Source organism: Erythranthe guttata, chromosome 3, assembly GCF_056151865.1.
Source record: "Erythranthe guttata isolate IM_541 chromosome 3, IM_541, whole genome shotgun sequence".
NCBI classification, from domain to species: domain Eukaryota; kingdom Viridiplantae; phylum Streptophyta; class Magnoliopsida; order Lamiales; family Phrymaceae; genus Erythranthe; species Erythranthe guttata.
The window spans coordinates 17,615,221-17,641,822 of NC_142535.1; the positions used below are offsets into that span (position 1 = coordinate 17,615,221).

Here is a 26,602-nt window from a genome sequence, read left to right on the forward strand (position 1 = left end):
TTATCAAATATATTAATTGAAAACTCAATGCGAAGAATTTAAAATTTAATGTTTCTTTGGTAGAATAAATAACATCACAATCTAATAATTATCGGGTCATATAAAATTGAAAGTAACTAAAATTAAATTATTGGTAAAAAATAATATATATATATATATATATATATATATATATATATATATATATATATATATATATATATATATATATTGAATAATAATGCATGGAAAAAAATATTGTAAGAAATCAATAAACTAAAATACTTAAGATTATTGTTATTTATGTATTGATTTCGTAGAATTTATGGATATGAATATATTCGATTATTTTGTCCAACTACAAGTAGATGTTCTTTTTGTTAAATATATACTCAAAGCAAGATAATATTTTTAAATTTTAAAATATTATATTTTTTAATAGATATTTAATTTTTAATAATTTAATTAAATATATAATATTTGTATTTTTAGCAAAAAAATGTTTTTTTTTATCATATTATTTATCGTTTTAGCAGTTCAATACATAATTAAATATTTTTCACTAACTTTAATAGTAGAGAGAATAATAAAAATGAAATTAGAGCGAGGAGCATGACAATCAATTAATACTTGAATAATCTCATTAGAATTTTTTTTAAATAAATATTATTTTATCAATTTGTGAGTGCTAAAAAATATTACAGATCATTTGAAACAAGAAGCAGTATGCAGTAGAAGATCTTCAGCATTTCTGCTTATATATATATATTACAACATAGAATCACCGGTTTAAGCATTTCTTGCATAATTATGCATAATAACAATAATATATAAACTTTTTTACCAACCCAATAAAGTACGAATAATACGAAGAATATTGCCACTCAACATTGCCTTAACAAAATTCAGCTTCCCGTTAGTGTACGGTGGATATCTAGCAGACACATCTCCGTTAAATCCGCGTTTTAGAACCGCCTTCTTATGGCTGAAAGCATCGAACGAGAATTTACCGTGGTACGATCCCATCCCACTTTCTCCTACCCCTCCAAACGGTAGACTCGCCTCTGCAAGCTGCAAAAAAAACGAGCATGTGTGTAAATAAATCGAGTCGATTAAAAAAAAATATTGTTTACATATTTTTATTCAATCACACAAAGATTGGATATAGTGTAAGAAATGCATTGGCAGAGTCAACGTAGGTCAATGGTTGGGGGGCCACGGCCCCCCATTATTACGAGACTTACATGCAGAGTGGTGTCATTAATGACCATGCCGCCCGATGAGACGTTGCTTATGAAATCATTCATCAGCTTTTCGTTGTTTGAAAATAGATACGCAGCAAGAGGCTTCTCTTTAGAAGTAATAATTCCAATGCAGTCCTCGATTTTGTCGACCTTTATTTTTCGAAGAAAAAAAAGAATCAAATACAAAGATCTATTAAGAAGCATTAAAAATTTATTTATTTATCTTTTAATTATTTATTTACCGTGATAATGGGAAGCAAAGGACCGAAAATCTCCTCGTTCATGATCAGAGAATTTTCTGAGGGATTCAGTATAATAGTAGGAGCAATCTTGCTATAAAAATCGAGAACAAATATAATATTTAAAATAATAATAAAATAAAATAAAATGAAGTGCAACCCCGAGAGTTCTCGATACTCACAGTTTGGTTTTATCCCGTTGACCTCCAAGAACTATTTTACCCGAAACCTTTTCATCGTCCAATAAATTTATTAAACGGTCAAAATGCCGAGAATTCACAACGCTCGACAAGTCATTTGATTGAAGAGGATCTTTTCCGTAAAATTTCTCCATTTCACAAGCAAATGCATCAACCTAACAATTCATATATATACACCATAAAATTTGATTAACACGAAGAAAAAAAATTAAATTGTTTGTAATTATATGCGTATAAAATAGTCATATTCAGTCACAGGAATTCTTACCAGTTTCGAAGCGTAGTATTTTGTTGTAATTACGTAATCGGGCGAAACACATGTTTGTCCATTATTGCATCCCCACTTGCCTGAAATAATCCTTCTTGCCGCAACCTTTAGAAAAAAACAGAACACGAAATAAATAAAGTATATATTATGGGGGTTGTTCCGCAATATATGATGAATAAAAGGACTTACTTTTAAGTCGATGTTTGTATCGACCACCACCGGACTTTTCCCACCGAGCTCCAAAACTACAGGTGTTAGATGCTTTGCAGCGGCAGCTAACACGATTCGACCCACCTTGCTATTTCCTGTCGAGTTCATTATATTATACGAATCAAGATCAGAAACTCCGTTTCTATTGGTTTAAAATTAATGCCAATAATATAAATTGAATAAAGAAACTAATAAATAATGCTTTCATCTCCGAAAAGAACATAAATTTTCCAAGGTTAATGAATAATCAATCATTTTTTATTTATTTTTTATTTCCCGTGTTTTGCTCTGTTTCCTCTGTTTCTTCTCTAATAAGTAATAACAAGCTTTAGATAATCTTCACCGAAATAATTTTTCCGATAATCAAATGGATTTCGAGAGCAAACGAACAAAAATTAAATAAGAATTTATTGCATTTTTTTGTTATTATTTATTACCCGTATAAAATATTTTATCCCATTTTTGTTCAAGCAATGCAGTTGTTTCGGGCACAGAGCCTTCGACAACTCTGACCGCTGACGTGTCCATGTACTCCCCAAGAAGTTTGGAGAGCACTGCTGACGTGGCAGGTGACACCTCCGACGGTTTCAACACTACTGCATTACCAGCTGAAATAGCTCCGATGATTGGTTCGATCGATAAAACTTTTTATTGCGAAAAAAAAAAAAAACAATCAGTTTAACATTTCATAAAGTAAAAATAATTGCACAATAAATTAAAAAATAAAATAAAATAAAAATCGACATACTAAAAGGATAGTTCCAAGTCGAAATAACCAATACGACGCCCAAAGGCTCCGATACTATATGAGCTGATGAAGGATACGTTGTCATAGTCGTTTTCACCTGCAAATATCATATTCTTTTTAGTATAGCATTACAATTTTAATTCAACGGTCGATAAATCATAAACACTTCAATTGATTTGAATTAGTTTTCGAGTATTACTTTTTCGGGCATCGTCCATCGGCATAACTCTTTCAATGCTAACTTGCATGCTGACGAAGCTCCGGCGATCTAAGAAAAAAATGTCAATTACCAAAAACGACCCCGTAACATATTTCTCGAAAGATTTCGAAAATGTCACATTTCATTATAAAATAAATAAATAAAATTCCCTTTAACCCCCACACTAATTAATTCCCAATTTTTCCAATATTACTTAATAAATAATTAAATAAAAATAATTCATGCAGTGTTCATTAATATAGCAAAGGAGCATTAAATGCAGTAGAGAAAAACAAAAAATATAAACACATTCAAATTACTAATCAAAAAACAACATGCAGTCCCAATTTTTAGGAAATGTCGGAATTTAAATAATAATTATTAATAATAAATAAAATATGCTGTCAAAAAAAAATAATAATAAATAAAATAAATAAATAAATAAATAAACAAATATTTAAAATTGAGACCTCATGAACAAAAGCTTCGTATTCAGGTTTATTGAGATCAGAGCGAAGAGCTTCAACAATTTCATTTTCATGGAGATTAATTATTTTGAGAAGTGCTTTCAACTGAGAAACCCTCCACTCCAAATCTCTGGTTTTGCCGCCGCCGTACACCGCCCTCAATTCCTCCGCCACCGTCTCCACACCCGCTGCCATTGTTTTTCTCAATCAATCTTCAAATTCTAATTAATTATCGCTTTTCGTCTCTGTGTGTGTATATATATATATATATATATAATATAATTATTGCTGTGCCTGTACGTATAGGCTAGTAGGTAATTATTTATTAATTTCATTTTCGTCTGATATAATTATTCTTAAATCTTTTTTTTTTTTGTTTATATGTATTCATCTTTATTGTGATTCAGGATTCCTTCTGCCACGTGGATCGATTAGTTTATTGATTAGATTAATTGGATTGTAGTAGAATATAAATATAAATATTCGGTTGATTTGCCATTATATTTTATTTATTATTAAATATCACTTTCCCCGTGTACTTTGACTCGGTATCACTTTATCCCCTTCTACTCTCGATTGCATCGATTTGCCCCATGTACTTGAAAAAATGTCTCAATGTGGCACTAGTCGTTGGTTTTCAGACCTTTGACCTTAACACCGATCTAAGTCTGAAAATTACAAAAAATCCACCCTCACATTTTAAATAATTATTAAAAAAATAAATCGTGGCTGGCGTCGTGGAGACGTGGACTATGTTTCTCGTTGTCTTGAATTTTTTTATTGTTTATTTTATATATTTTTTAAATAATTAATTAAACTGAGAGGGGTGGTCTTTTTGTAATTTTAGAGCTTAGATCAAACGGTGTTAATGTCAAATGTCTAACAACTAACAACGAGGGTTACATTGAGACAAATTCTCAAGTGGAGGGTGGAAATCGATGCAATCGTGAGTATAATAAGTAAAGTGATACCGAACCAAAGTACAAAGAGAAAGTAAAATTTATCCCTATTATTCAAATTTTATGTTAAATGTATTTTTTTGCAATAATATTCTAAAATTACAAATAGTTTGAAACAAATATTAATAATAATACTAATTAAGGGGATTAAATTAATTAATTTACATTGAAAGATGCTAAATTTGGATTCTTTCATAGATCTACAGAGTACTCCATAGACTATAGGTTGGGTATATATATCTAACCTAAAGTCCTGGTATTAAATGAGTGAAGATACAATATTAAATTCAACTAAATCCCTATATTTTTTCAAAAAAATATAACCATCTAAAAATAAAATAAAAAAATCTTAATTTTCACACACTAATACACGAGTACAAACGTTAATAACACACACACGTGTAAGTCGCATGTATGGCGACTTATGACTTATGACGTAAGAGAGAGATAGAGAAACATATCACGCTTTACGTGTGTTCGTAATTTTGCATGAAATCGTGTCCAGATTTTAAGAATCGCGTGGGATGCATGGTGACTTTTTTTGGGGTTGGCTGAGGATGTCTTTTTGTTATGATTGACACGAAATTGAAGCAATTTTTTTCTTTTTTTGTTGTGAAATTTGTTGGTTAGGTAATATTTGTTAAGACAAATATGTATGCTTTGGTGTAACAACTTTAGTATTGTTTCACCGGACACGACAAAAACGCTACTTAGTTTTTGACAATGTGTTTTTTGAGGTTTCGTGTGAAAATAGTATATGAGGTAAGGTCAAATTACGAAAAGAACCTTCATGTTTGGATAATTACAATCACTTTCCTCAACTATGAATTTTTTTACACGTTAACCCTTATGTTGTCAAACTCAACATAATTTTATCGATCCTGTAAAATGTTTTATAGATTGTACTCGTTTTGTGCAAAAAGACAGTTTCTGATGCACCACAATCTTATATTTACAATTCAATATACACATCTTATGATCATCTTGTTTCTAATGAAGGTGGAATAGGATAAAACGGATACAAACTGGAGAATATTCTACATAATCTAGAAGATTCCACTAAATTTGACACTGCGAGGATGAACATGTAAGAGATTCATAGTTGAAGGGGTGGTTGTAATTATCGAAACATGAGAGATTTTTTTTCGTAATTTAACCTTACCTCATGGGGTAAATGTAATTTTAGTATATATTAGTTGGTGAGAAAAATAAATTAATTAAACCTCCTATTTTATTTTATTTATATTTTCTTTACGATGTGTAATTGGTTTGAAGCCATTAAATATAATAAATTTAGTACTTTCTGTAAAGAGAAAAAAATTTAGTTAATTTACAGTAAAACCTCGATAAATTAGTAGCTTCGTTTAAATAATATGTTTTCATGACCATGACTTGAGGATAATGTGTTAAAAAAAATCGTTAAGTTAATATTTCACAAAATTAATAGAATCTGACTAGGCTTCCGATTGCATTAATTTATAGAGATCTAACTCTATTTGTTTATATTATTTGAATTTCTTATTTGTGTAAAAATCTAAATTAGGCCCATTATACCAGATTCAGATCAAATTCTAAGTTAGGCCCATTGTTAACCTTAGCGATTCGGCCCGTTAAGACCATCCATATTTATTCGTGGAAAATCAAAATTTAAAAAAATAGAAACTTATTTATTAAATATTAATAATGTTTATTTTAGAAACTTGATAGAATTGGAGGAAAATGTAACAGGAGAGGCTCCGCTGAGTTACGACCCTCCACGCGCACCCCACAAATCCGAAACTAAAGGAAACAAATTGCCAATGACTGATCGTCTGTCAACCACTTCAGCAGCCATGGTTTCCATTTCCGCCGCCGCCGCCACCAACTCAGCCGCCACACGCCTCCTCCCTTCCGTCACCGTCTCCGCCTTCACCACCAGACTCTCCTCCCGCACCTCACTCTCCCTCACCTCCCTCCGCTCGTCCCCTCTCATCTCCCGCCTCTTCCTTCCCCAGGTAGACCGACATATACATACATACATACATACATCCATTTTCAGGATTCGCTCGTAAATTTAGCTTACTGTGTATCACTGTTTAAATCACAAAACAGGAAACCTCCGTGCGGCGATTTTCGAGTGGGAGAATTGGTTATTCGACGGCGTCGTCGCCTAAATGCGCGGCATCGGACCCCGAGCAGCTGAAGGGTGCGCGCGAGGATATTAAAGAGCTCCTTAAGTCTACATTCTGTCACCCTATTCTGGTTAATTTCTTTGCTATTTCCTTATTTTATAAATGTAATTAGGAAATAGGTTTTGATTTATGAAGAATTACATCGGTTATTTGTTGGACATGCTTGTGGTTTTGGATATGTGTTTGTATCTATTAACTGCTGGAGACTTTTCGATTCTGTTCATCGATGTTCGTTTATGAGAGCTTCGTAGTGATTAAATGGCTTTTTCGCTGCTTTGGAAACTCGAGCTTCATCTCATTTTAGGCTATATTACATATTTATGCAATTGTTGTTCAAAATCGAGGTAATTCGGAAGGTAGAATTAGAGTCCTCCGTGTGGATCGATGATGAGATATGTTTAAGAGAAGCTTGTATTAATTGGTGGTAGTTGTTCGTATTATGTTATTGCTTACTACCACTAGTATCATTGTGGTTATTGATTTTGTTGCTGTTATTATTATTATTATTATTAGCATTATAACTGTTAATTATCATTACTCGTAATTTATAATTATAATATAGGTGCGTCTGGGTTGGCATGATGCTGGTACGTATAACAAGAACATTGAGGAGTGGCCACATAGGGGTGGCGCCAATGGAAGTTTAAGATTTGAAATAGAACTGAAACATGGAGCAAATGCTGGTAATGTTTTCATTTTATAATACTATTGCTTATCAGTTGATGATTCTGTTATTGTTACTTGACAAGTCGGGCCTGGGCAGGGCTTGTGAATGCTCTTAAACTTCTTCAGCCAATCAAGGAGAAGTACTCTAGTGTCACCTATGCAGATTTGTTTCAATTGGCGAGTGCTACTGCTATAGAGGTTGTTCGTCTCTTCTGGATTCTATGTGAATGAGAACACGTTATTTTAATCGGTGATTGCACTAATACCATTTTTCTAATTACAGGAAGCTGGGGGTCCCAAAATTCCTATGAAGTATGGAAGAGTAGACGTATCTGAACCTGAACAATGTCCAGAAGAAGGAAGGCTCCCAGGTAAAAAAACTGTAACACTTGACAATGTGTTTGCTGTGCATGGCACGACACTTGCCTAAAATTAAGACATTACCGATCACATTTAAATGCTTATATCAATTTGCCGTCTGTTGCACTTGAATGGACTGGAAGAGCATGGTGGGGTATTACTTAATGGGGTCCAATCTTGTGAGGATTCTTCGAGATTGTGATTGTAATGGCAGAAACTCTTTTTAATGCGTTTTGTCTAAGAAATTTAAGTGATTCTGTGTTGATGAGGTTCCGAACTATAATTTTGGAGCTATTGTCTGTCGTAGAATGTATTGACATTGTTATGTGGATGTTTCAAGTAAAAAAGAAAGAACAAGTTATTTGAACATGTGATGCAGCTCCAAGTCTAAGATGACATGTCATTCTTTGTGGAGTATTGTTATTTTTCCTTTAAAATTGGAATCCGAAAATTATCGAAAGTATCAGTTAATCAAGTTTCATTTTAAAAAGATGCGCAGCTTAACTCTCTATTCTGTTTCTCTATTGCCTTGCCTTTTTTTTTTTTTTTTTTTAATAATGATTTGATGATAAGTTTGTTTTACTGTTATACAGCTTTGTATAAAATATGCAAAATTATTTTTGCATGCCATATTGGAAGTTGGAATCTAATAATTTGACTTTTATGTACTGGCATTCACCTTTAAACCTGAACTAATATTATTTTCACTTATTAGATGCTGGCCCTCCTTCTCCCGCTTCTCATTTACGTGATGTCTTCAATCGGATGGGACTGGATGATAAGGTGATCGGTCGTTCTAATTTAACCTGATAACTACTGTGAATAATAGTGCGACAACTTACAATTGCTGAGCTTCTTGATGTTCAGGAAATAGTTGCTCTTTCCGGTGCACATACACTCGGAAGGTCAAGGCCGGATCGTAGTGGATGGGGCAAACCTGAAACCAAATACACGGTACCAAGACAGGCCAATGTTGTATCATTTATTTTCCGATCATCGCATTCTACTTTCTCTATACGTGCTGTTTTAACCAGTTAAGCGATCGATAGGATAGACGTGTCATGGCTTAGGAAGTACCACAAGTATGCACCAAAATAAAGAAGTAGTTTCTCCTCTTCAATTTTTTTTTCGGTTGGTGGGGGGGGGGGGGGGGGGTGGTGGTGGAGGTGAGGTGTTGGGGTTGAGGGGTGCCCCTCCTGCAAAAGAACTTTGTGGGATTACATATTCAGCAGTTAGAACCATAGGAAAATTACATTATGATCATGCTAACGAGTCTCGAAGAATTTAAATGATATCTTGTTGTTGAAACTTAATCTTATGCTACATGCAGAATTAAACAAGTTGATGTTTATGCTTATTATTATGGTTAAAGAAGTAGTCATTTCACGCAGCAATAAGTTTCTGGCCAGGAGAAATGTCATGGAATGAAATTTTTTATTGTTTGCCCAGTTAACAGTTGCTAACATAAAAAAAACATTAACAATAGCTTATCTTTTTACATTAGTGTAAACAAACTAAGCTGGAATTTCTTTGCATTGCAGAAAGATGGACCAGGAGCTCCTGGAGGCCAATCGTGGACAGTGCAGTGGCTGAAATTTGATAATTCCTACTTTAAGGTAATTTATGTTGGATATTAAAGTCTTATGTGGTTTTGATTTGAACTATAAGTTGCTCAATTCTGCTTCTATGCACGACTAATTTGTAGGATATTAAAGAAAAAATAGATGAGGATCTGCTAGTTTTACCTACAGATGCTGTTCTGTTTGACGATCCAGCATTTAAGGTAAAATAACGAAAATATCACCTCTAAAACCATTCCTTGTATGTTATTCTGAGCTTACATAGAATTATGCGTGTGTAGGAATATGCAGAGAAATATGCTGTAGATCGAGATGCATTTTTCGAAGATTATGCTGAAGCTCATGCTAAGCTTAGCAGTATTGGAGCTAAATTTGATCCACCTGAGGTATTTATCCTTGTCCTTTTTATTTTTTACCACCCCCTATCTACTTTGAGCTTTATAAAACTCATATTCAGCCTATCTGCTGAACTGAACTTGAATCCGATACTCCAGAACGGGGTCAAATTTGCCAACTAGTTTACTTGCAATTCATCGGAAGTCTGTTTATTATATATATATAGTCCTTCCCGATAGAATATACGAAAACAAAATGCATCACCCTCCTACTGTTGTTTGCTCATAATATTTGGTACCATCTTTATTGACTACTACACTGAAACTGCTTTATGTCGTATTTATCTGACAAATATTAATAATTTGTTTTTGTTGCTCAACCCATTCTCCTTTTATTTCTTTATGATTCTCACTTCGAGTTTAGTATTATAATCTAATTACAAAGTGACGAGACGAATAACGCACTCCTAATTTATGTTGCAGGGTTTCTTGTTAGATGACATTCCCGCAAAAGGTCAGCCAGAGAAATTTGTGGCAGCCAAGTACTCAACGGGAAAGGTGAGTGCTTCCCTTTCTTTCATGCATGAAAAATGATTTTATAAAAACTAACAAAAACAGGGTATTTAAAATTCTTACTTGTTATGGCTGATGCAGGACTAAAACTGAATGCAAGTATCTTCTTTTTCGTGTGGTGTTAGTTAAAAAATAACCCAAGATATTCTAAAACATGGAAGTTTTAATGAAACGGTAAGAATAAAATTCAATCGAGTGTTAATTTGAATTGCAGACAGAACTATCGGATTCTATGAAACAAAAGATTAGAGCAGAGTATGAAGGATTCGGTGGAAGTCCAGATAAGCCTCTCCAATCAAACTATTTCCTTAATATCATTATCGTTATTGCTGTTTTGGCTTTTGTGACTTCTTTCGTTATGAACTAATACGGTTTTGGTATTAAAAAACATTGATTTTTTCTTGTTACTCATACATACATGATACATGTACCTTTTATGCTATTTGCTCAATGCTGATTCAACTTGGGATCGAGTGTTGTCATTTGTTTCAATCTCAACCATTCATTTTCGCCTGATTTTTTTAATATCATTTTCTGCCATATGTTAGCCTGTTAATGTGTCGTAAATGTTGGAAGGAAATCTATTGCCTTTAGCATCTTTTACTTGTGGGGGTATATCACATAGAAGGCCTTAAACATGTCTTTAAGCTGATTATTAGTGGAGACGAACTCGGTTTAGTTTGCTGTGAACGAAAAAAAAAGCCCAATTTCGCAACGTGAACTCCTTTCTACTCTAGTACTTAACTGCCCTTTTATAAGTAGAAACGCTCTGTATCGAACGAAACAAATAGGCTCAGTCTTCATTTCAGGATTTGACCGATAAAAGGAATAACCCTTCCCAGATTATTTGTTCGGAATTAAATTTCATTTTAGATGGACTCTTGTATAGTTGATGGTTTAATGCAAATCGAGTATGGACTCGTAAACTCGATTTCCAACAATTAAAAAAAAATCGGATTAAGCAGAATCGAATTGAGGGCAATAAGCCATTCAAGTGGAGATGATGATATATATTTTAATCTCCATCAAAATTAAATCTTGATACCTTATTCTCTGAAGTGCTGGTCAAGAAATTCCAACAGTTTCTGATAGGATTAGGTGGTCAACAACTAGTGCTTGGAATTGAAACAGTTGGAATCTTTGCTTGAACATTAGGACAGAAAATGTGACATGATTGAGCTTGGTTTAATTTGTTTATTTATTTTCATGTTACAGACAGTTCACATTCTTCATTTAGGTCTCTACATACACATGGTACTTCACAATAATAAAAAAAAATTAATTAATTTAAAATTGTTTGAGCTCACATTCATAACATAAGGTATCTAATACACCTGTATAGTAGCCCCCACTTAATTTCCAATTATTCGTAAAACACAATTTTAATAAAGTTCAATTAAAAGGACAACAACTTTGTGATGATAAGAAAGTAAAAATAAGCAAAAGTGAAAACATCTGAAGAAAAAGTCAACAAAAGTCTGACTTGGGCCGAAAATAAGTGGGCCAACTGATTTGTAAAAGTTGGATTGAAATTCGACCTAGAAATCCTAAAACCCCCAAAAATCAAGAAATCATGTTCCCAACCAAAACCCTAATTTCCCTAAAAAAATATATATTCAACTTGATTTGTGTCTGATTTGTTTTAATGTGTGTAGTTGATTAGGATAATCTTGTCATCTATGCACGTCCAAAATTTCATTAATTCAAAGTTGACCTGATTAGGGGTGGTCTTTGACTTTTAGATTGAGGAAATTTCATGCTACTATTCAAATATTACTTTTTTTTTTTTTTGATAATATTTAAATATTACTTTGAATAATACTTTAAACAACCTACTTTTCTTAAGTTATTTTAAGAGCTGATAAGTTGTCGCACCTTATTATTATAATTAATTTTTAAATTGCTTGGATAATTATCTTATAAGCTGTTTTTACTCATTATAAAATTTTAAATAAAACGTCGAGTGTACATTTACTTTTTAACAAGTTACCCAATACTTTAAAAAAGCCTATTATAAGCTATTAAACATTTTATAAGCACTTTTACACGACTTATAAGTTAGCCAAATGCCCCCTAAGTTTGAATTAATTGCCCTAGGATAAATTCACATATAATAAAAGTGAAAATCTAGGAAACAAAAACCAGCCATTATTGTGATTGGCATTTTTCGGCAGGGAATAGTTTATAATAATAATTAAAAAATAAATGTCTGGCAAAGAGAAAAGCAAAAAAAAAAGGACAGTAAAAAATAGAAAAAAAGTAATGATAATATATGCCAATAAGTAATAATGACACCTCCCCGCCACCGATGGCGGTTTTCACGAGTTCCTTCTGCCACCTCTCTGACACCACCCCACCACCATCACCACCACCATGTTATACATACATACACCTGTATGTATAATAATGCATCTATAATGCTTCATTCAAAACCCTACAACAAAACAAAACAATTCAGAAAAAAAAAAAAAATATATACCAAATCCCAAAAAGAAGATAAGTAATTAAAGACCTTTCTCTTTCCTTCTTACATTTTTTTTTCTATTTTCTCTCTCACACACACATCGATGCACAATTCTTTCTTCTTCCTTTTTTTATTTTGCTAAATTTCTCACACACACACAAACACACCAAAACACACTCTCACGGAGGAACAATTTCCAACACACACATAAATATAAAAGGATGAGTTATTGCACCAAGAATATGTATATAACTAAAATGTAATGTGCTATATAGTATTCAATTTTTTTTACATCTTCTCTCTCATATGGTTTACAATTTATACGAAACTTTAGGTTTACGCAGTGCATATATACAGTTGGCGGCGGATTCCTTTATTACTACATAAAAATAAGAGTATTTTGGTCTAACAATTTTTTTAATCAATATATATTTATTGAATTTCTTACGATACATTTTCTTTTTGAAGATTCTTACGATACATACAAGAGTGAAAAACAACGCGTATTAAGGAACGAATGGTGTAAGTAGAATCACTAATCATAAAATTATTCATTCCATATTATGGAAACACGTAGGTAAATCATAAATAAAAATTATGTATGATTGATTATACATGTGCATAATCTATTCAAATTCACGTGATGCACCACAAAGACAAGCAATCTAATTAATTTGGCAAGTAATTATTATTTTTCGAAATATGCATATAATCAAATCGTAAAGAAAATCATAAATTTTGACCAAGAAAAGGCAATTATCAAACGGACGGCCAAGATTGAACAACCCCCCCTCAATCTGTACGGTCAAGAAAGTTCGCCAAGATTTCCCAAACCCTTGCCCCAAATTCTCTCTTACCAAAACTCATTAATTTCATTCTTACCGCGTTTCCCCCTTTCCTTCCGCCACCCGAATCCAATGCTACATCTAATTTGTACCTTCCGCTTTCCCACTTGTACTTTTCCTTATAGCTCAACCCAGTTGTTTTCTTTTTCCCACCGCCATTGTTTCCGCTGAATTTTCCCCCATTTAATTTTTCCACGGAGATTTTTTCTTCCTTGTGAGCAGCAGTCCAAAACGAAGGATCTCTTTGATTAACAATGCGATTGGTGTTAATTGCTGTTCGGAGATTGTTGCACGTGGTGAATTGCTCTGCTACTGCTGCACTGTGACGATAATGGGGTGTAGTGGTTCGAAAGCGGAGGACCTGCCGCTCGTGGTGCGCTGCCGCGAGAGGAGGGAATTCATACGCGCCGCCGCGAACCACCGCTACGCGCTCGCGGCTGCTCACGTATCCTACTTCCGATCACTCAAGGACGTTGGGGATGCGCTCCGGAAATTCGTGGACGAAGAGCTCGTTGCTGCTTCACAATCTCCTTCTCCCTCCTCCTCCTTCTCCTCGCCGTCGTTGATCCTGCCGCCGTCTTCGAGGAAGAAACGCGGCGGCGCCGACGAGTCTTCCCTGCATTTACACGACGACGACGACGAGGCCTCGCATATACACCTCTCGGATTCTTCCTCCTCCGACGTCGATTCCGACGATTACTTACATCTCCATCACAATCACAATGACAATCATCATCACGGACATAAATCAGGAGACGATACGCATCGACATCATACAAATCAAAAAAACTTCAACGACGAAGTAAGGCATTTGCACAACGAGGCGGAATCTTCCTCCCACTACCCTCGTAGTGGGCCCAACGGGTACGGAAACGAATTTGGGGATGGATTGGCTAACGACCCGTATAGAAACCCGTATTCGAACCCGTATTCGTATCCTTACCCGTACCAGCCCCCGCCTTATGTAAACCAGTGGGACCCACAGGGGTTGCCGCCACTGCAGCAGCAGCAGCAGCCGCCGGTGCAGCAGCCCTGGTATTACTCGGGTAATTCGAATATGTACTACATGAAGAAATCTGCTCCGGCGGCGAAAACTGTTGTTCAGGAGCCTCCATCAGAGACCACTTACGGTTACTCAGATTCATATTGGAATCCTTCGTATGGGGATGCTGGTTATGGTAGTAATTATGGGTATTTTCCGGTGGAGAATAATTCTACTGTGAAAACGAATTCAGTTAAAGAAGTACCGCCTCCGCCTTCACCCAAGACATCTGCCTGGGATTTTTTCGACCCGTTTAATGGTGGGTTCGATAACGGGTACCCTAGTTACTACGCGGGTGTGAAATACGGGTACGGGTCGAATCCCAGCAGCCCGGATTCGAGTGAGGTGAGGGAGATGGAGGGGATTCCTGATTTGGAGGAAGAAACGGAGAGTGAGGTGTATAAAGAAGTTCTCAAGACGAACAGAACGAAAGTTGATTCGAGAAAGACTCCAGTTAGAGCAATGCCGGTGAATAAAAAACAAAATAAAAAGAGCGAGGGTAATGCAAGAACCGTGCCGCCACCCAATAATTCAAGAACCGTGACACCGCCCAAAAACGAGACTAGTTCAAGATCAGTGCCGTTGAACAGAAAAGGAGAGAGCAAATCGAGCAAATCGAGACTGGGCCCACATCGTAAAAGTGAGAGTAGTTCCAAATCATTGCCTTCTTGGAGTAGTGAGGAGATTGAGAAACCATCTATGCCACCACAGTATAATGTGCCACCTCAGCAGCATAGTGAGAAGAGCATGGAAATACCAATGTCGCCCCCGTATAGCAAAGGAACATCGAGGGTAGATCAGTCAATTGATACGGAAGAAACTGCAGGTTCAGTGAGTTTGACGGATGAGAAAAGTAGCCCGGAAAATGTGGTGTTGAAGAGTGTGGACGAGGGTTCTGTGAAGAAGAAAGGGGTGACTTTCGAGGTGGAGGAGTCTTCGAAGCAGGACGGTGAATCTTCCATGCTGAGTAGCTTGTCTCTGCTGTCGCCGCATGGCAATCGGGATTTGCGTGAGGTTGTCGCCGAAATTAGAGACGAATTCGAGACTGCTTCTAGCTATGGGAAAGAAGTTGCTATGATGCTTGAGGTTGGAAAGATGCCTTATCAGCCTAGTTTCGTTAAAGGTGAGGCTTTCATGTTATTTTCTTCGAATTCTTGATTAGCTTTAATGACTGAATAAATCGTCTTTTAGTTTTCAGAATGTTTGTTTGATGCAATATGGTGGTTGTCTTGCTTGATTTTTTTATGAAGTATTTGAATTATTAGCCTTTTGATCTTACTAGTGCATACACAGGACATCTATTTACATGCTCACTTGGTAGATGATGGTTACCGTATTTTGTGATCTATTTGTAGTGCATATACGGGTTTTTGTTTGTTCACAATTTGCCCGAGTCTCTTTGCTATTAGATCGAAAGTTAAGGGTAGTTTTTGTAATTATTAATTGATCCTGCAGTGACTCACTTCTTGAGAACTAACTCTGTGTTATTACAGTAATTCTGTCCAGGATGTTCTACCTTGTATCTCCATCACTGTTATTATGGGACCCGCCGCCGATGCAATCTGCAAATTCATCTTCCGACACAACAAAGTCAGCAAAATCTTACTTTGAAGATGTTGGCAAGGATGTTGACTCAAAGGCTTGTAACCTTTCATCCATATTGGACAAGCTGTACGCTTGGGAGACAAAGTTGTACAAGGAAGTAAAGGTAAAATAATGTCTTCGCTTTCGATTTTTTCATAGCTAGTGGTAATATATAGTATATACGATGAATTTTGCCATCACTTTGTCGAATTTTTGTTGGCAAAAAAAAAAAAAAAAAAAACCTGTCTTTGCAATTCAATCTTGCTCAGTTTTGGTAGGTGGTTAACTTTGATTAGGATGAAGAAAGACTTCGGATAATGTACGAGAAGCAGTGCAAGAGGCTAAAGTACTTAGACGAGGAAGGAGCTGAGTCAGCAAAGATTGACGCAACTCGAGCTTCGATTAGAAGATTACTAACAAAGCTCGATGTTAGTATTAGGGCAATTGATGCCATTTCGATGAGGATACATAAGTTGAGGGATGAAGAATTGCAACCCCAAGTTGCTTCGTTGATTCACGGGTATGGATTCTTTCCGTTGACTGCTCTTGTTTTATAATCGTATTTGATTGCATGAATGTTATTACAATTTTTTTTGGGATTCATTTGACCGTCGAGTTATTTGGTCAGTATTTATCATGGGGAAATAGATCTCAAGAAAACTTTTGGATCGGAACCCGCGGAATTCGAAAAATTCCAATTTTTACATAAAAAATGCATAATAATCTGAATTTTCGGAAATTAAAAATCGAATAGGAAACCGGAATCTCATGTATTTTCCAATTCCGGTAAAAAAAATATATCAGAAGAAATCGGAATTTCGGAATTCGGAATGAAAAATATGTTCCAGAATTTTGTATCGGAATCTGCGGAAATCGGAATTTCCATTTCAATTTCACCCCTACATCTGACTTTATTTATATCCCAATCTTCGACATTTCTCTACTACGGCTACATGAGCTCATTTATAAGCATTTATTAAGGATTATCAATATGACTGAACAAAGATAATTCCATAACTTCTCTGTCCTTCCTTTTTGAGTGAATAAAATGTCGGTATATATATATATAGGTTGACTCGAATGTGGAAGTCAATGCTCAAGTGCCACCAGAAGCAGTTCCAAGCAGTAATGGACAGCAAAATGCGCAAGCTCAAAGCAAACACGCGGGACCCACAAACAGACCCAACCACGCGGGCCACCACCGAGCTCGAACGGGAGCTCCTCGCATGGTCCCTCCGCTTCAAAGAATGGATCAGATCCCAAAAATCCTACGTGGACTCGTTGAACAACTGGCTCCTCCACTGCCTCCACTACGAGCCCGAACAAACCTCCGATGGGCCCGCCCCGTACTCACCGGGCCGGATCGGCGCCCCTCCCATTTTCGTAATCTGCCACGACTGGCACGAGGCAATGGACGCAGTCTCTGAAGCAAAAGTCGAAAACGCAATGAACAGTTTCGCAACGAGGTTGAGGCAGCTATGGGAGAAGCAAGACGAAGAGGGGCGGCAGAGGGTAAAAGCGGAATTTCTCTCAAAGGATTATAAAAAGCATCTCAATGCACACCAAATGGAAAAAGAAGATACATTGTCTGTGGTTCAATCTGAAAATGGAGTGTCGCCATTGGACGATCTTAAAGTTGACTTGGATTCGATGAGAGAGAAATTGGCTGAGGAGAGAGTGAAGCACAAAGACGCAATGAAATTAGTGCACGATGCAGCTTCGAGTAGCTTGCAAGGCGGTTTGGTCCCGATTTTCAAAGCGTTGGAGAGTTTTACTTCGGAAGCTTTAAAAGCACACGAACATGTTCGATTACAGCATCCTCGCCCGAGCTAACGATCGAAATGCTGTTTTTCTTTTTTTAACTGATATTAAATTAAACATTTAGGAAATGTAAATTATGCAGGTGTTTACATTAGAGAGAAGATAGAGGAAAATTCCCGTTTCCGCATACCGAACGAGCTTCTTCAACACCGGAAAAAAAGATGGCAGAAGGCAAGTTATGTACAGAAGATATTCATTTATTTGTTGATTTTTGTTTTCCTTTTTTTTAGTTGGGCTGAAACATTATTGCAGTAGAGTAATCTTTTTTTCAACATGATGTTTATTTTAGGGGTATTTAGGGAATTTTATTATTTGTTTAGTTTAGGTGCGTAGGAATTATAATTCGTTGTTTATGAGAATTTTGGAATGGCCAAATAATTTTGTGACAGGAAAATTAATATGTGGAAAAATTATTTTGTGACGTGGAAAAGAGAGGCATCATTTGTGATACGTGGCAGTTAACTGTTGGTTCTCATACGTGCTCAGTTTGTGACGTCATTGGCTTCTCTCTTGTTTTTTGTGGTAGTAATTAATAATTATATTTCTTAATTAGGTTAATAAAAAGAAAATTATTATTTTTTGATTGGTTATTTATTATTTAGCTATTCCAAAATAAATAATATTAATTAGTATATTGATATATAAATTTATAATATAATCAAATAATTAAGTGGTTCAATTGTTCGAGTAAACTCCCTCGCACCAGGTCGGTCATTCAATACAAACTAACATATCTCTCTACTACTTTGTACTCGACACGAGTACTTTATAACCGACTTTAAAAGATATATAAAATTAACTAAAATCTATTTTTTTCTTCTCTCTAAATGGTCTCATTTTTCTCTTCTAAAAACTGTAGTGAAAATCGGCAATGTAGACTTGTTCTTATAGGCTTCAGCATGCGTCCACTATCTGCACATGTTAAGCGCACATGTTAAGCGAGCAGTCAATCACTAAGATAATGGGTTAATCTACGATCTAAATTACATTTTAGGAATGTTAAATCATGTGGACTAATACGTCTACTACATTCATAAACTATCAACATCAAACGAAAATAATGGGTTAATCTACGATCTAAATTACATTTTAGGAATGTTAAATCATGTGGACTAATACGTCTACTACATTCATAAACTATCAACATCAAACGAATACAGGATTATCGTTCGCTATTTTTTCACAAATAAAATTGTAATTAAAAATTAAAAATTTGTAAAAAAAAATGCAAGTTACTTTGGATTTTATTTAAAATATTCACTAGATAGACAAACCAAAAATTTGTCATTCTATAATTTTGGAGGCTCCAATTAAATTAAATTAAATTAAATTCAAATATTAATTTAGATTCAATAAAAACATGCTCGTGGGGGTACATTTGTAACTTCATGAAATGGAGAGTGTCAGTAGCACAATCCCGTGAACCAACCCGACACTACCTTATAAAAAAACCCGGGTCACGTTTTCTCACATAGTTAGAGAGTGCAAACAGAGATCGCTCAGATTTGGAAATAACCATGGCGTTATCCAGCAAGGGATGCTTATCGTTACTGTTGGTGGTGTTTATCGCAGCCGGATCGATCTCCGATTGCATCTCCGCCGCCGCGGCGGAGGAATCGGAAACCAAAGAGTTTGTAGTGACATTAGACAACTCCAATTTCACTGAGTTCGTCGGGAAACACAAATTCGTCGTCGTCGAATTTTACGCGCCTTGGTATTTCTCTTGCTTCTCAATTTTTTTTTTTGTTACGTGTTTGTTTTGCTCTTTTCTGTACCTTCGGATGGCTTAATTAGATCAACTGTGCTTAGAGTGTGTGGATTTGCTTTATATTTTGTGTTTTTGGTCTGCTAATTTTCGTAGATTTGGTATTTGTTTGTCTCTGTACTTTAGATGCTGTGATTTTTTTTTTGTATTAAATAGATCATATTGAGGTACTGAATTGATATACTTGTCCAATGAAATGAAATTTTGACGATGGAGTTATGTCATATGTGGCTTTCTTCCCGCAGAACATTTTTAAATGTGTCGAAGATCTTCAAAGATGAAGAAACTACATATTTTTCGAAGAAAATGAAAAAAAAAACATTTTTGTTAAGTTTGTGTTGAAATAATTAGTGATGTTAATTGGTAATTCGGACATGTTATAGCTAACTAGTAGAAGTGTATTTTGCTTGTCGCATTGTTAATTCTATTATTACGAATTAATGACTGTCCTATGTATAGTAAATAGAACAGTTGAGGTTAATTGAAGTTTCCATCTGATATGTTGATTTGGTGTAATAGGTGTGGTCACTGCAAGAAACTTGCCCCAGAGGTATTAATCTCTTGCTAATCCAGATAATCTAAACGAGTTTCGATTTTTTAACTACTAAATAGTTTACGATAATTGATCTGTTCAAATGTGTCTCTTTTCATTGCAGTATGAGAAAGCTGCTTCTATTCTAAGTACGATTGATCCTTCAGTTGTCTTAGCCAAAATTGATGCAAACGAAGAGCAAAATAAAGTCATCAGTAGTGAGTTCGAGGTTAAAGGTTTCCCCACAATTAAAATACTGAGATATGGAGGTAGCGTTGTTCAGGAATACAAAGGACCACGAGAGGCAGATGGCATTGTGACCTATTTAAAAAAGCAAAGCGGCCCTGCATCTAATGAAATTAAATCTGGTGAAGATGCTAGTTCTATAATTGACGATGACAAGATTCTTGTTGTAAGTCCAATTTCTTCACTTCTCTAAATGTGAATGTTTCAATTTCGTATAATTGGCTATTTACTATTATGAACGAACGTGGTTCTATAAAAAAAAAATAGGTTGGTGTATTCCCGGAGTTTTCTGGAGAGAAGTTTGAGAATTTCACAACCCTGTCTGAGAGATTGCGCGCCGACTATGAGTTTGGTCATACTTTGGATGCCAAACATCTTCCTCGTGGGGACTCATCAGCTGCTGGACCTTTTGTTCGTTTGTTTAAGCCTTTTGATGAACTCGTTCTAGATTTCCAGGTTATCAGTTACGACATTTTTTCCTAGGCCAGATATAATTCTGACGTATGTTGTGATATTTTTTTTAACTCAAATTGAATGTGTTTTGCAGGATTTTGATGTCGATGCTTTAGTGAAATTTGTTGAAGAAAATAGCATCCCTACCGTAACCCTCTTTAACAAGGATCCAAAGCACCATCCTTTTGTTATTAAATTCTTCAACAGCCCCAACGCCAAGGTCCGCCTTTTGCATTACTCGATCCTTTCTGCATAGTAATTACGCCATAAATAGAAACATAAAAAATCATATGGTCTCACAGTTTTATTAAGTGGTACGAAAGCAAACATGTTCACAAGCAATGTGAAGCAAATTTTGGGTAATTGCTCATATGAAACTTGTCGGTTTACAGGCAATGTTGTTCTTAAACTTCAGCATTGAGCAGTTTGATTCGTTTAAATCGAAATATCACGAGGTGGCTCAGCTTTACAAGGGCCAAGACTTGAGTTTTCTAATGGGTGATATTGAGGCTAGCCAAGGTGCCTTTCAGGTTGGTATATATCAGCAATTTTTTTCTTCTTCATTCTTTTACCGACATGACATTACTAACCCTTTTGCCCACTCGAACAGTATTTTGGGCTCAAGGATGAACAAGTTCCTCTAATCATCATCCAGACTAATGATGGAGGGAAATATCTCAAACCAAATGTCGATCCTGATCAGATATCATCATGGGTGAAGGACTTTAAAGTAATGCCTCATCCTTCACTATTTTGCCGTCTTTTTCCAATGTTTCCTTTGATTTGTTTAAATTGGTAAAGATACATATAGTATTATTTTCTAAATTAAACTAATTGTAATTGTTTGATGCCTTTGTAAAGGATGGTGCAGTTCAACCATATAAGAAGTCCGAGCCCATTCCCGAAGCTAACAGTGAACCTGTTAAGGTGGTGGTGGCTGACAACCTCCAGGACATGGTTTTTAACTCTGGCAAAAATGGTGTGTCTCGATTTTTTTTATTTTTATTTTTAACTCTTCTCACAAATTATGATTTTTTTCCACAATCTATTCACAGAATATACAACGCTTAAGTTTTATTTCATCTCATTATTTTGGATTACACTTCTAACGCAAGCGCTATCTGTTATGCAGTTCTCTTGGAATTATACGCACCATGGTGCGGACACTGCAAAAAGCTGGCCCCAATCTTGGATGAAGTAGCTCTCTCATTTGGAAATGATGCCGATGTCCTAATCGCCAAAATTGTAAGACTCGCCTCAGTATTTTGTGTTCTAGTTAATTTTGAAATATTATATTAAGTCGGGTTTTCCCTTTTTCTTGATTTTGAATATTTTTTTCCGTTTTCACTAATTCTTATTTTTCTGGTTATTTGTAGGATGCTACTGCAAATGATATACCACAGGATACATTTGATGTGAAAGGTTATCCGACGCTATATTTCAGGTCATCAACTGGAAACCTGTTGCAGTACGACGGAGACAGGACTAAGCAAGACATGATCGATTTCATTCAGAAAAATCGAGCTACAGTTGCTAAACAAGAGTCCGCAAATGATGAACTCTAAGCAAGGCCAATTATACGTAAGTTTGTGAATATGAAGCTCAACGAAAGCAAATGGCTGCTGGTATTAATTTTTTGGAGCTCCCTTTTGTGTTTTTTGCAGGTTCCACTCTTGAAAAATCAAATGGCTTAAGTTCGTGGATTATTGGATGTTTTGTTGGCTTAGCTTGAAACCACGGAAATCGAAACGATACCTCTTCAGATGTTTTAAGATTATTGCGTAGCTACTGTAGTCTATAGTGACAGTTTTGTGGCTGTAGTGGAACTTCGTAATTTAATTATGAGTTTACGTAGCTTTCCTTTCATCGTGCCGATTCTCAAAATTGTGTCTGAATATCATTCTAGCATTTGCAGAATACTCGGGCGTGCGCACGCGCGCATGTGTGTGAAGATTACACAACGTTAAAAATCTTTGGATCCGTCCAATCAGCAGCATATTCAATTTTTTTGTAGACGTGAATTTAATACCAATTTCATTCCCGTAAAAAAATGGAATGAATTAATTTGATTCAAAATCTAAAATTTCAAATTTGTAATTTGATTTTTTGGAAATTAAAATTAAAATTAAAAAATAAAAAGTTTACAGTACCATTTCAATTTTCAAAAAATGTACCTCCAGTACCGCTTCAGGCAAAAAGGAAAGGGTAATGACTAACTACTAGTCTACCACCATCACAGATCGCACGCCTCCACTTAAACTCTCTACAGTTCCCTCCAATTTCACCTATAGTCGCTACTCTAAAATAAAAGAAGAAGAAGTCGTTACATCCATTTGAGTATATGGGTCTGAAGCCATTGAAAGTACACTTTATTAAATTTTGAGGATGGTCGGCTTTCGCCGTTCGCGCCTACCCCGCCGCGGTCGCCGTCGGTGGAATCGTTGGAGTTGGTTGATGTGGGGATAGAGGGTAGTGATGATGGGAGTTGCTCGAATGAGTTGGGGTTGCCAAAAGTGACGTCGGATGAGGGCATTGGGCCGAGTGAGAGACTTGATCGAGAGATCTTGAAGGAGTTAGATTTTGACACTTTGTTTGCTACGGATAAAATGGCGGATATTCGTGATTGCCTTGGGGTCGTTGGAGACGTGGAAATTAGAATGCCGGCCAAGGGCGATAGGTGTTATGCTCTCGATTGTTATCTCGGTGTGGAAGATCATCACGGCGCTTATTTCGAGACTTATCAATGTATTCGCCTAAGTGACCTTGCTTGATCAGCCTCTCAATCGCCACTTTGAGTTGTGCACATTCCTCCGTAGTATGTCCTCTATCCTTATGGAATCGACAGTAGCGATCCGACTTTTCTCGCTTTGCATTTGGCTGCATAGGACGTGGAGGCTCTGCTAAACCTTTTTGTTCTATCACGTGAAGGATTTTAGTGAGGCGAGTGTTTAGCGGAGTGAACCTATTGTAGGAGGAAGATGGTTGACCTTGAGGTGGAAGTGGTGGACGTCGATCATCCCGCCTCCTATTGTCTTGACGGTCATCTTCCCTTTTCCTTTTAGGAGGAGCATGGGTAGAGACTTCCTCTATCCGGACGTATTTTTCGGCTCGATTCAGCAACTTCTCTAGGTTGCCTGGGGGCCTTCCGGCGATAGATTCTTTGAATCTACCCGGCTTCAAGTTCTGTTGCATAATCCCGGAGAGCATGTCTTGCCCTACGCTGGGAACTTCATGGACGGCTTCTACAAAACGCTTGATGTAGTTGCGGAGCGTTTCGTTATCTCTCTGTACTACAGAGAAAAGGTGGGCTGGGTCTTGGCATACTGCTTGTTGATGGCGAATTGGTTGGTGAACCGTGTTGACAGCCGAGCGAATGTGTCAATCGATCCTATGGGTAGAGACTTGAACCAATTCATTGCTCTCTTGGAGAGAGTGGTGCGGAACATTTTGCACATCGCAGCATCCGTTGGGCCATTTAAGTTCGCCATGGCGTTGAATTTCTCTATATGCTCCTGTGGGTCGGTGGTCCCTTCAAATTGAGGTAACCCCGAGATCTTCACTCCCTAAGGTAATACCTCGTTGAGGATATCTATGGTGAAAGGACTGCGTCTTATTCGGACGGGCATTCTTTCGCCAATTGGATTGTTCAGTAGATGGCGGGACATTCTGCTGTTTACCTCGCCTTCTCCTTCATTAAAGAGAGGGACTTTCTGTGGAGACGCATTCCCCCGTGGGGGTGAGCGTTGACGTTGCTGTCTGGGCTGTGCCCCCCTGTGATTTGTGGATAGCTGCACTCGGGACCGTGGGTCCGAGGTAGAGGAGGAGACACTTATTTGATTCTGGATTGGCGGTGGGGCCACATGTGGCACTATAGGTGGAGCTGGCGCTGGTATCGCATTGGGAGCGTTTGCTCCCATCGTGGCGATATATTGAGTTACGACCTCCGTGGCGGCGCGAGTTGAGGCTTCTGCTATCATGCGTTGGAGCGCGTCCTCGGTTATTTGAACCGTTCGAGGAGCAGGGAGTGGTGGGTCCCGATGAGGGATCACCTGAACCTCGCGAGGTGGATCCGCAGCACGTGGAGGAGGTGGCTCCGCGGCACGTGGATGAGGTGGCTCCGCGGCACGTGGATGAGGTGGCATGCCAGATCCTCCACGGACTGGGAGGTTATTAGTTGTGTCATTTTCTCTTCGAGCAGACGCCTTAGGAGGATCTTGTTGGCTACGTGATCTGGTTTGCATCGTTCCCACAGACGGCGCTAAAATGATGATGCTAAAATGTAGATCACCTAGGGTGGTGTAGAAAATGAGCTGGGAGAGCAAAGCGGATCAGTAGCTTGATAACCTGATGATCCTGAGGTCCCTGCGAAATGAACACACGTGAACTACGCCGGGGGTTGATCCGGCGGAAACCCCTCCGACGCTCAAGTCAGATATACGAATCGTGGAGATGGTAGAGAGAATTGAACTCTAGATTGTTGGTGAATAATCAAAACGTACCTTTACAAATGAGTAAAACATCTATTTATATGTCGTTGATTGGGTTGGGCTTACTTTGTTGGGCCAAGCCTTACTTTGAATGTACTTGGGCTTTCGTGTAATGGGCACAATTGTAAGTGATTGGGCTTTCGTGTATCGGCCTATTTATTAGATAATTTAGGGCCCATTGGGTCGGCCCAATTATGTATATCATATATATATATATATATATATATATATATATATATATATATATATATATATATATATATATATATATATATATATATAATAATAATAATAATTAATAACTAAACTCAGAAAAAGATTTATTTAGTTTCACTAACCAACAGAAAAAAGAAAATAATTACAAAAATAATTTTTAATACCTCAGCCTCATGTCACGGCCCGCTAGTTTCCCTTGGGTTGGGAGGTTAAGAAGCCCAAGATTTAGCCCAAATAGGGTTAGACCCAAGTTGGCCCAAATGTATAGAAGAGTAGAGATTCTTGGAGAATTTTAGAAAATATTCTAGAACCCTCCCTTGTAGATATTTTGTAGGAATTCTTTGGAGTGTTCTAGTGAACCACTCCCAACCATTAGATCAAATAGATCTCCACCGTCCATTAAGGAGGTGGTCTAGTATAAATAGAGGCAGTGTCCTCATTTGTAACAATCCAACAAGAATCCAAGAAATCCAACAAGCACTTAAGTAATAAAATAATAAAAGTACTTTCCTACAAACTCTCTTATTTTCTTAAGTTCTTCTTTCGTTTTCCATCACTTAGCATTCGCAACACATTCGAGAGAGGCTGACTTAGCTATCGCGAGGGGCGAGAAGGAGCTAAGGCCGCACGGTTCGTTGTTAAGGGAACAAGTCCGTGACACTCAGCCTCCTTACTTCCAATTGCGTGTACAGAATTCATGCCCACTTGAGTGGCAAAATAGAAATTTCTGGGAAAAGTGGCAAAACAGAAATTACCCTTTATTCGAAAGTAACACGTCGATAAATAAATCCCGCCCTTTGTACAGCTGCATTCGGTTAAAACTTAATAACAATAATAATAAAAAATAATAAAAAATAATAATAATAAAGAATGTATAAATACTCCTGCAGTAGCATTCTCTCGCACTTCAACATTTACACGCCAACCCAATTCTCTCTCTCTCTAAAAA

At 36.6% G+C, this 26,602-nt stretch overlaps 4 protein-coding genes across 5 annotated transcripts; 3 read left to right on the forward strand and 1 right to left on the reverse strand.

The window, feature by feature from the left end:
- Positions 1-602: 602 nt before the first annotated feature.
- Positions 603-3,879, reverse strand: LOC105974327 (aldehyde dehydrogenase). Its single transcript, XM_012999406.2, has 10 exons — positions 3,558-3,879; positions 3,088-3,156; positions 2,889-2,985; positions 2,578-2,784; positions 2,120-2,235; positions 1,931-2,035; positions 1,645-1,817; positions 1,466-1,556; positions 1,224-1,373; positions 603-1,050 (listed from the first exon to the last, which is right to left on the reverse strand). The coding sequence occupies exons 1-10, from the start codon at positions 3,747-3,749 to the stop codon at positions 820-822; spliced, it is 1,431 nt and encodes a 476-aa protein (XP_012854860.2). The 5' UTR covers positions 3,750-3,879; the 3' UTR covers positions 603-819.
- A 2,293-nt stretch (positions 3,880-6,172) lies between these two features.
- Positions 6,173-10,605, forward strand: TAPX (thylakoidal ascorbate peroxidase). Of its 2 annotated transcripts, none has more exons than XM_012999407.2 (12): positions 6,173-6,507; positions 6,605-6,754; positions 7,247-7,367; positions 7,448-7,548; positions 7,634-7,721; positions 8,426-8,493; positions 8,578-8,664; positions 9,252-9,326; positions 9,416-9,493; positions 9,572-9,676; positions 10,109-10,183; positions 10,413-10,605. In XM_012999407.2, exons 1-12 carry the CDS (start codon positions 6,313-6,315, stop codon positions 10,563-10,565), a joined length of 1,296 nt encoding a protein of 431 aa, XP_012854861.2. In that variant the 5' UTR covers positions 6,173-6,312; the 3' UTR covers positions 10,566-10,605. The 2 variants fall into 2 exon arrangements, with proteins under 2 accessions (XP_012854861.2, XP_012854862.2); XM_012999408.2 differs by having other exon boundaries at positions 6,177-6,507; positions 10,280-10,605.
- A 2,643-nt stretch (positions 10,606-13,248) lies between these two features.
- Positions 13,249-18,384, forward strand: LOC105974373 (uncharacterized). Its single transcript, XM_012999461.2, has 4 exons — positions 13,249-15,672; positions 16,043-16,257; positions 16,430-16,653; positions 17,204-18,384. The coding sequence occupies exons 1-4, from the start codon at positions 13,839-13,841 to the stop codon at positions 17,964-17,966; spliced, it is 3,036 nt and encodes a 1,011-aa protein (XP_012854915.2). The 5' UTR covers positions 13,249-13,838; the 3' UTR covers positions 17,967-18,384.
- Positions 18,385-19,341: 957 nt separating this feature from the next.
- LOC105974386 (protein disulfide-isomerase) lies at positions 19,342-22,816 on the forward strand. Its single transcript, XM_012999479.2, has 11 exons — positions 19,342-19,668; positions 20,239-20,269; positions 20,376-20,663; positions 20,765-20,953; positions 21,045-21,170; positions 21,343-21,480; positions 21,561-21,680; positions 21,812-21,929; positions 22,083-22,195; positions 22,327-22,531; positions 22,615-22,816. The coding sequence occupies exons 1-10, from the start codon at positions 19,472-19,474 to the stop codon at positions 22,513-22,515; spliced, it is 1,509 nt and encodes a 502-aa protein (XP_012854933.1). The 5' UTR covers positions 19,342-19,471; the 3' UTR covers positions 22,516-22,531; positions 22,615-22,816.
- The last annotated feature ends 3,786 nt before the right edge of the window (positions 22,817-26,602 follow it).